Below are 10,350 nucleotides of genomic sequence, written 5' to 3' on the forward strand. Positions count from 1 at the left end.
GAATCCTACATTGGCACGTAGTTCTGAGGTCTGAAACCGTAGTAACCTACCCATCTCAGTGCTAAATACTACTCTCATTCCTATGCTCAAAATCTTAAGAAATCCACATCAAAAATAGCACAAGGGTTTACAAGAAAACCAATTATTCTTTTCTTTGTTTAAATCTCAAGTTATCTTAACAAAGTGGATTCTTTATCTTAGCTTAGGACCAAAAGGTCAAATCTTTTATCAAAATTTAAGAATAATCTTATCTGAGGATGCTCATAGCACAAATAATCTTGAACTAGCAATCTTAAGTAGGGCACAGTGACCCATCCATCAATCTCATGTTAAAATATCTAAAAATTCATGCTTGATAATGTAAATACTTATAATTCATCATCAAATCTGGAAATTACTGAATAATCCATAGAAATATGAATATAGTCATGCAATTCAACTTCTAAATCATGGGAAACCTCATAATCTTGCAAATAATGATAATAGGCATAAACCCTAACTTTAATTTCATGGGAAATATTATAAATTGCAGTAAATTTGTAATTAAAATAAAGTTTTGGGCACAAGGATGAAAGAATTATCCTTTTTCAAACCTCACATACCTTAATTTGATGATCTAGATGCTAGAACTTGAGTCTTGGATCTTTATTGATGTTTTGGAGATGACTTCTTAAAGTTCTTGAATTGGGAATTCTCAATCTTGAATTGTCTTAGAGGATTAATGGAGAAATTTTAGATTTCTTGGGAGGAAGTTTGATGAACTAGGGTTTGCTTTTGAGAGAAAAGTGATGAAATAAGCATAAGTGCCTTAGTATATGATTAATGAGGTGTTTTGAATGGATTGGGGCCCTGGGGATTGACCAAAATACCTCCTTTAAACTTTTATACAAAACTGAAAAACGTACATTTTCCAGATCTGGGTGGCCACAGCGACGCGCCACTATCGTGGTGGCTCACTAAAAATTGACGAATGAAAAATGGGCAGACTCCGCGATGTGAAGACATTGCGGTGCCCCTTTGGAATTCTATTTTGTCACATAACATGACGCGTCATTATCGCGCTGGACCTCTAGAAATTGACAAACGGGAAATTGACCCTCTCCGCGACGTGCCAATATCGCGGAAGGCCACTGGAATGGGACAATTGGAAATTTGGCTCTCTCCGCGATGCGTCAATATCGCGGAGGGCCACTAGAAATTGACAATCGTCATTTAAACCTGCTACGTGACGCGTTATTGACCAAAATGATGGTGTTTTACGACTGAAACTTAAAATAGCTATAACTTCTTACCCGGTTATCAAATTTATGCGAATCTTATATCGTTGGAAAGCTGATTCAATTTTCTACGCAATGAAAAGTCAAAATCTAAGGAATTCCACAACAAAGAAATAGTATTTGTTTTGGAAAGCTATCCCTTAACATTCTAGGGACAAATTTAAGCTAGGAAAATCGTGGGGTATTTCAAGGATTTTGTTCAATAAAACAACAGCACTATCATCGTTTAATATCAAATACACCATTTTTACAAAGAAAAACAACAAATCAACCAGAAACACCAACACAACACACACATTAAGAACATCAACGATGACCAAAAATCACCAACATTGTTGTTTTGCATTTGTACAAACACACACAACAAAAATTAAACTTCAAAAAACTCAACAGACACCAACAAATCAAATCAACAATTTGACAACAAGAACTACAATAACAAAAAAAATTCTATTTCACACTGAAAAAAGTAGAAAAAAATGCCAGAAATTAGGATTTTCTTCAGTCCACATTTCAAATTTAAGCTAGAAATATTGAAATTGTTAACCAATACTAGAAGAGAAGTTGACTCAAGTTCCTCTTTTTCTTCATAACCAAAAAAACATAATTTTTTATCTGTGAAATAAAAAATGAGACGACGAATAACTCGAAGTTGTTGTCGCCTGAGAACACTACTGTCACGTTGATTGACGGTTGAAAGTCAAAAAGAAACTCACCCAACTATTTTTCTCCAGAGGTTGAAGTTGCCAAGGATTGAAGGGAGAAATTTTACAGAATTGTTGGTTGGGAGAGAGAGAGGAGAAAGATGGTTCATTTGGAGAGGAGAGGGGTGTGGGTTGATTTGTATTTTTTGAAAAGATTAGAAAGTTTTAAAAATATTAATCAAGTCCACAATTAACTTAATCAGGTTTTCTAATTATGTTTGACCCTTTAAGTTGGTTAATGTCACAAATACTTCATTCAGGACTTAAATGACACCTTTCCTTAAATTTTCTCAAGAATCTGAAGCAATTAGGTGAGCCTCTGATTGTCCCTACATATCAAAAAAAGTTAAATAATTTGTTCTTTCATCTTTTTATTTTTCATTCTATTTTCTTCTTTGATTTTTAATTAGTGTTTGAATATATTTATGTAATTAAGTGAAAAGTTAATCCTAATCCGTCTAATTATGTGACAAAAAGATTCTAAATTTTTATAGTGTCATAACAGTTACGTGGGGAAAGAAGTAAAAGAGGAGAAATTTAAAAAAAAAAAGTTATAACAAAGAAAAGGAAAAATTGAAAAGACAATCTATATAGGAATGAGAGAATAGGAAAACAAAGAAAAAATGTAAAATTATAACCTGCAAGATAAAACTTTTTTAGCTTGATTACGTCAATAAAGAGATTTTGGCATAACTAAATAATGCAATTTGGAATTCATTCAATTATTTTCTTTCTCTCTCTTTTTTTACTTTTGACATTCACTTTATCCTTTTATCTTAATTTTATTAGACAAAAATGTTACTTAACTACAATTTAATTAATTAATTTTTAACTTTTACTATAATGATTTATTAACTAATAGTATTTCATATATATATATATATATATATATATATATATATCATATTACACTCTTTCAACAAAATTCGCTTTCATTATGTATCTCTGCCTCCCTCTCCTATCCATGTATCTTTGATTCTTTGTCTTCAATTTAAAATTTTAATATATATTTGAAAGTTTCGAATGGTAACAACACAAGAACACAATCTCGAAAGAAGTTTGTAGTGAAGACAAGTTATGGCGATCGGTTTTAAATATTTGATGACTTTTGGTTGGTATTTAGAGTTCAAAAAAATTACTAAGTTACCATGTAGAGCTTCAAAAAATAAGTTCATGGTGAAATTTAATTCCATGAATGATTGTCTTTACTAATAAAGAATTGTGGCTTACAAATTGGATTAATTTTTATAACTTATTTTGAATTTTGATTATGTTATCTTATAACTTCATGCAAATAGTTTTTTTCGATTTATGCCAAAGATTAAAACTAACATCTTACTATTTCAATTTTTGTCGTTAAAAATATTATATCATAAATTTGACAAGTTATTTTATAATCATGCAAAGCACGATCAAATTCACTAATTTAATAATAATTCGGGGAGTACTTTATGCTTTACTCTTTTTGTCATAAACTAATTTAAAATTTAGTCACTTTAAAGTCACTTTAAGATCTCGAATTGGAAGTTAGGTTTTGGCAGTTCAAACTTCTATGGAAGAAGCAAAAGCAACAGAACCAACAACAAAGATGCCCCGTCTCGCTAACTATAAACGCATATAAACCTTCGCTATAGTTTAAATAGCCTACCAAAAACTAAAAGTGGTTACGTGGTGCTATTTTTACTACACGTCTTTCACTATTATGCCTTTTTTCGATTTGGTTATTTTTGGTATTCGAATCTCATTAATTTGATGAATTAATCTGAATTTGCACTGATAGGCCAATTAAGGGAGCAATAGGCTTTTGATTGAAATTTTCTTTATTCACAAAATTGAATTCAGAACTTCTAGTTAAAGGTGAATGGATTCCAATCATAGAATCATGGATGGCTAGAGGGTCAAGCCAATAAAGTGAGGGCTTTAGGCCCCAAATTTGGGGGCACCAATTTTTTTTATCTCCAGTATTGGGTACTTGTATTGAATTTTTGAATTTTTCGATTAATTTGGATTTGAGACATGCAAGTTATTAAAGAGGAAAGTGTTCCCTTGTAAGATTTTTTTATTTTAAGACTCGAACTTAAGACATCTTATTAAAAGGATAAGGCCAAATTTTTACCGATAGATTTATCAGCTAATTTTTCTATTAAAAAATATTACGCAGAAAAAATAAGACCTCCGGTTAAAGTTGATTTATGTCACCAATCTTATTGAGCCGCATCCGTCCGTGTATAGTAGTAGAGTACAGAGATGTGGGATGCAACACATTTGGGCTTGCTTATGAGTTCAATTTTCCTAATCAAAGAGATCAAATCAGCCACGTTAAACATTGAAAAATAAGCTATAAAACCAGAACCAAGTTCAGCATAACAGAAATTACATGGAATATTATTTATTTTAGTTACATAGAACCTGACCAACTCAAATTTATACAGTTATAAATTGTTGGCACAATTAACAGTATGAATAAAAATCAGCTAAGACTACGTATACATGCAATGCACAATGCTTATTTATTTAGCTAAATTGGCTACACCATCATTAAACATTGTTCCTATCTCGAAACCTCAGAATGATTTCTTATATGGTCACTCAACTAATATGTTATTATATCGGAAAATCACATTTCTTCAATTAAGCAGGTGACTTTCTATGATAATAACTATTAGTTAACTGATCATTTGAGAAATCAACTCTCAAAACCTCTGTATACAAAATCAAGATTCTTGAAGAACCACATTGGCAACTGTTTTAGCCCAATATCTCAAATGTTTCTTCATATCAGAAGCTGCTGAAATTCTTGGTATTTTCATATTCAACAATGGTGAATCAGGCCTTTTAATAAGCCATGCCTCGGACAAATATGGTCGTACAATTTCCCTTTTATCGTCTTCTTCTACTTCTGCTACGATACCATCAATATGAATTGCTTCTGATTCTTCACAAATTTTGTCTTCGTCTTTGGACATTACGATTTCAAGTTTTTGTAAACCAGGAAGTACACTTACCAAATTCTTGCTTATATGTCCTCTACGGAATATGAATCCTAAATCCATGAAACCTTTTACTTCTTCAAACTCGAGCTCGTTTAGGCTCTTGTAACTCATAGCATTTCCTGTATCTTTCAAGTATCTGCCAATTCTTGAATATCTTTTATGATTAGTGGCAGGTGATGATGAATGGGACCTGTTTCTTGTTGTTACAAGATTAAGTCTTGTTGGTCTTTCCTTGGGTGGGCTACTACTACTCTTTTCATTGTCTTCTTCTTTTTCACAAACATCCTTGAATGACAGACAATACAACCGCAATTTAACAATTCCAACAACTGTACACTGACTATATTGAAAGTTTTTGGTACAATACATAAGCTGACACTCAAACTTGGCCTCAGTTAGCAAATAAGCACTCCAACTTTGGGGGGAGTGCACATATAGACACTTCAACGCATCTCCATTGTGTTCAATTGAACACTTCCAACTTATAAAATGATATCTAGACACAATCGGATGTCCATGAGACAGTGGGGACAAATTGGATTTGTTTAGTTGTCAATTGAGACCAAGTTGAAGTGTCTAGATATGCACTCTCAATGTTGGAGTGCTTATTTACCGCATGAGGCTAAGTTGGAGTGTCTGTTTATGTAGTATGCCACTATTTTTTCTCAGCATCTCGTAATATTGAGATAATAATACAATAGATAACTCTTTATATCAAGTATAATTCGGTAACCTTGAAAATAGAGAGAACCACACCAAAAACCAACCCAATCTTAAAGAAAAAAGGAAAAGAGAGTACAACTCAAAAACCTCTTTTGTTGGAACTAATTGACACTTTCCACTAGTCAAACTTCACATACTACCTAAACAAATAGTTGAAGTGTACTATACGAAACCAAAAAATGAATTAAGTTTTGACTATTGAGTGCAAGCCCATAAATAGACGACTATTGGTAGTTCAGGTGAACTTAAGAGCCTGTTATAACTAGTTAAACTACAAAGATGGTGAACAAACTCATTACTCATGTACATGTTCTTTCTCACATCTCTAGAACTATTTTTCCTTTTTTCTCTTTTTTGGGATTGTGTGCGCGGCGCGCTCGCACTTGGGGGGGGGGGGGGGGGGGTAATAGGTATCTAGCCTAACTAGGAGATTAATTTGTTACCTGTAAAAGAGTGCTTTCTGATTCAACTGATGACAATTCTTGACATGTCAGAGAGTCTTGAACAGGCAGGAGGTTTTCATGATTTTTAGGCAATGAAACTGATGGGGTTTCTGAAAAGAGAATAATTTGATGAAACCACAAACGGTCCATGACACCTAACAAGCTATATATTTCTGCCATGGTTATCAAGACAAGAATGAGTGAATGAGGAATTAATATGAATTGAGGGGGGACAGAGAGTATCTTTTATTGGAATAAACTTCAAAATTTTATTATGAATACTCTTCTGTTCAAATATATGTGTCACACTCTCCTTCCTAGCTTGTCTCAAAAAAAAATGTCATCTTTCTATAATTGAAAACAAACTTTAAAATTACTATTGTATCCTTAATGAAGTAATCTATAGCCACACAAACGATTGTAATGCGTTTTGAACCATAAATTTCAAAATTCTTCTTTTTTTTCTTAATTTTTATGTCAAGTTAAACAATATCGATAAATGGGGACGGAGAGAGTATTCCATTTGGAAAATGATATGGTTTGTGGTTATTGAGGAAAAGGCAAGGCTCAATATGATCCAAAGCTGTGTGGGGTTCGTTTGATAGTGGCAAATGTGGTCATGAGTAATGGTGATACTTTTTCCACATGTTTCACAACTGCCAAATGACAAGTTGCTCCATACTTGTGTATAATGATCACCTTGTTCTGTTCTGTTTCAGTTTTTGTGTTTATCTATCTAAATCTGGATTAGTATGAACAGTCAAAACACCTGCTGATGTACTCAGCAAACTAATTGGTCAGGAGCTACACGGTCCAAAGAGAGTTCAATTGAATCTGTTTCGTTAAAAAGTTGCATAATGCAAAAAGACTTGAAAGAGTGCAAATAAATGTTCTAATTGAATCCTCGTTACATAAGAAAAGTATGTAGTCCGTCCGTTCACCTTTACTTATCCATTCTTGATTTGAGATACCTGTCAAAAAGTAAATAATAGATATATAAGAATAATTTTATCATATCACCCCTATTATTTCCAGGTATATTATTCTTGCACACTTTTGGATACTTCTTGTTAGAATTTATGGCTCCGACACTGATTCATGAGCTTTAGAAATTGGCGCTCTGACTACAACATACTCCCTTCGTCCCATTTTACTCGTCCCAAATTGAGATGACACATTGATTAAGAAAAATAATTAATAACATGGCTAGTTTAACATAATACCCTTATTAAATGTTGTTTACATTTTAATTTAAAGAAAAAGTGATTAATGCAAAGGGTAAACATGAAAAAAAAATTGTCTTGTCTTGATAAGTAAAAAAGGACAAGTAAAATGGGACATCAAATTAGAAAATTTGAAACGGATAAAATGAGACGTAGGGAGTAGTAGAATATAATTAATTTCTAGAACCAAACTTATTAATGGTTTTAGCTTCTAATATTTTTATCAAAACACGTAATTGTTTATTCATAGATTATTAGGCCATGTTTGGCCATGAAAATCATAATTTTCCGGAGTTGGAGTTGGAATTGAAGTTGGAGTTGGAGTTGTTTTTGGGCATGAATATAAATTAAAGTTATTTTTTGAAATTTTGTGAGAGAAGTATGAGTAAAAAAAGTGAAAACAAGTAAAACTTGTTTTCACTTTTCCAAATACAATTCCGAAATTGTATTTGAAATTCTCATGGACAAACACCACAGTTTTCATTTTTTACACTAAAGTAAAATAATTTTTCAAAAAAAAAAAAAAAAAAATTACTCATGACCAAACAGTTACTTAAGATTCCCCATCTAGAAAGCTTGTACTTTTTAGTACCTAGTGCTTAAAAGCTAATTAGCCCAACTTGCTCCAAATTTTTTTCCTATGGTAACCAACTTTCTAGGGCTATTGCAAATGATTCTTACTGTAACCTCATTATTCCTTTATCAGTAAATTAAATTTTTAGTATCAAGAGCAGTACTTTTGCATTTTCCTATGTCAACTGATAGAATATGTACATTCTACCAACAATGTTTGATGAAATGCTTATGCATAAGGTCCTGAATTAGACACAATTATTGTGATTGATAATTGGATAAGAACAAGTACTTACATTTTGCTTTGTAAATGAGCAATACTACAAGGAGCATCCAATGTAAGAGAGTGGGATCAAACCTTTGCCATATAAACCAAAAGTGACTGTTTAGGGTCTCACCACCATCTTCATAATTTTTCTGTAGGCATCCAATATAATTACATACTAAAAATTAACTAGGGGTATTTTTGTCCTAATAGTATCGTTCTAATTACATTTGAAATGGTGGCTAAACTTTGATTGTCGGCTCAAAAATTAGTCATTCCACCAAATTTTTTCATAATAGTTTGAGTCGATTAATCTGAATTTGCATTGGATAGAGCTATTAAGGGATAACGCTTTCCCTAGACAAGGTTATTTATTGTCAGAGTTTGAACACGAGACTTTTGTGAAAATCACAACCATGCCACCCCACTCATGGTTGGTCCAATTGCATTCTCGATGATACTTGGAAATTTTGTTGACAAGCACGACATAAAAAGAAAAAGCTTCATTTTTTATGGTTCAATAACATTTACAACACATGATTTTGCATGGAAAAGCAAACATGACGAAAAGCCAATTGAATGTCAGAGAACAAAGTTAAAAAAACAAACATTCCACAATTGGTTAATTCAAATGGTCCCTCATTAATTAAATTCATGTAGACAACCATGGAAAAGACAACTTTGGGGCAAATACAGACAAGGAATAAAGAACTTACAAAAGTTACAGGTATGGATAATAATTATAAACCACATAAGAGGTGGCTGCTAACAGGAAAAGGATAAAATACGAAGGGAAAAGGTGGAACTTTAGACAGAAAAGGCTGAGGTTTTAACTCCTCATTATTCTATTCCTTTCAATTATAGATAGAGTAAAATTTGATTTTTTTTCCCTCTAAGCTATTGGTTTAAGATTCATATATCCAATAGAATTACAAGGATTACATATTCAGTATAATTTAATAAGTGGGTAGTGCATAAAAATCTTAATTCTTACCTTAGGAGATAAAGACGTTATTTCTAAAGATCATTAACTTAAGAAAAATGTTATAAATTTAGTCACAATGGAGGACCATGTGAAAATATGTCAAATTTTACATTTGAAACCCTATATAGATGAGGAAAATAATCTTTTACGGTTTTTGCTTAGAATTATGCTGTTTTCTTTTCATTAGCTATTTTTTTATAGCATTCTAAGCCTTTCTTTTCTATTTTCCTTTAATCCATTACAAAAGCTTAGTTTGTTACAGAAAAACAATATCAAAATAAATCGAAAAAAAAAAAACAGAGTGAAAACAAAGCATGAAAAGAAAACAATAAGTCAATAATTACAATTAAATAGTAACAGAAAATTAAAATTCGTCGATTAAAAAAAGAGGATTATTAACTCAGAATATAGTATATTCTCAAAATCAGACCTTTTTTATAGTATCTTCTTTCCAAAGGAATTTATTTTATTATTAGATTTTCTTCTTAGCGCAATATTCAACAGTGGGCATTTGGTCTAGTGGTATGATTCTCGCTTAGGGTGCGAGAGGTCCCGAGTTCAATTCTCGGAATGCCCCTTTTTTAATTCGTTCTTCACCCTGTTTTCAACTAATACCAACCAGAATGGACCGTGCAGTCAACTGGATGAGGTAGAATTACTAAGTGGTCAACTTGATGAGGAGAGGCGTGAATGCACCTCTGTGGTGTTGTATTTGTTTGTGGTGAATAGGGCCTCAATGTGGATATGGGATCTTATCCCATTTGAGAAATGTTCTAAATACATATTTACACGATATAACTAACGTATTTTTTTTCCTGTCGCCCCCCCAAAAAGACGAAGAGTCTACACGAAGAATTCCATGTTCATGTAGAGTTCGGGAAAGAGCTTCACCCCAACAACGAGGTGTAATATAAGCCATCTACAATGACGCAAACATCAGTGATTGATGTACACAAGTTCTTTAATGGCAGCCATCATCTTATGCAGCCTAAATGAAAATCATGGGGCACAACCAAAACAAAAAATGTCTTTCATCAAAGGTTGGAGCATTTTTCACATTAATGGGAGCTCACCAAAGATGCAAGCTAAAATGTAACATTTATATATTGTGTCATTCATCTCAGCTCTTGGTTTATGTTCTCCAAAACTGAACTAGCAACAGTA

The 10,350-nt window shown here is 32.4% G+C and overlaps 1 protein-coding gene and 1 non-coding gene across 2 annotated transcripts; one reads left to right on the forward strand and one right to left on the reverse strand.

Annotated features, from left to right (window-relative positions):
• Positions 1-4,318: 4,318 nt before the first annotated feature.
• Positions 4,319-6,412, reverse strand: LOC107843550. The gene is made up of 2 exons (XM_016687864.2): positions 6,141-6,412; positions 4,319-5,259 (listed from the first exon to the last, which is right to left on the reverse strand). Exons 1-2 carry the CDS (start codon positions 6,318-6,320, stop codon positions 4,696-4,698), a joined length of 744 nt encoding a protein of 247 aa, XP_016543350.2. The 5' UTR covers positions 6,321-6,412; the 3' UTR covers positions 4,319-4,695.
• A 3,279-nt stretch (positions 6,413-9,691) lies between these two features.
• On the forward strand, positions 9,692-9,763 carry TRNAP-AGG. The gene has a single exon. It is a non-coding gene; the product is annotated as a tRNA-Pro (tRNA).
• Positions 9,764-10,350: the final 587 nt, after the last annotated feature.

This window comes from Capsicum annuum, chromosome 10 (genome assembly GCF_002878395.1).
Source record: "Capsicum annuum cultivar UCD-10X-F1 chromosome 10, UCD10Xv1.1, whole genome shotgun sequence".
NCBI classification, from domain to species: Eukaryota; Viridiplantae; Streptophyta; class Magnoliopsida; order Solanales; family Solanaceae; genus Capsicum; species Capsicum annuum.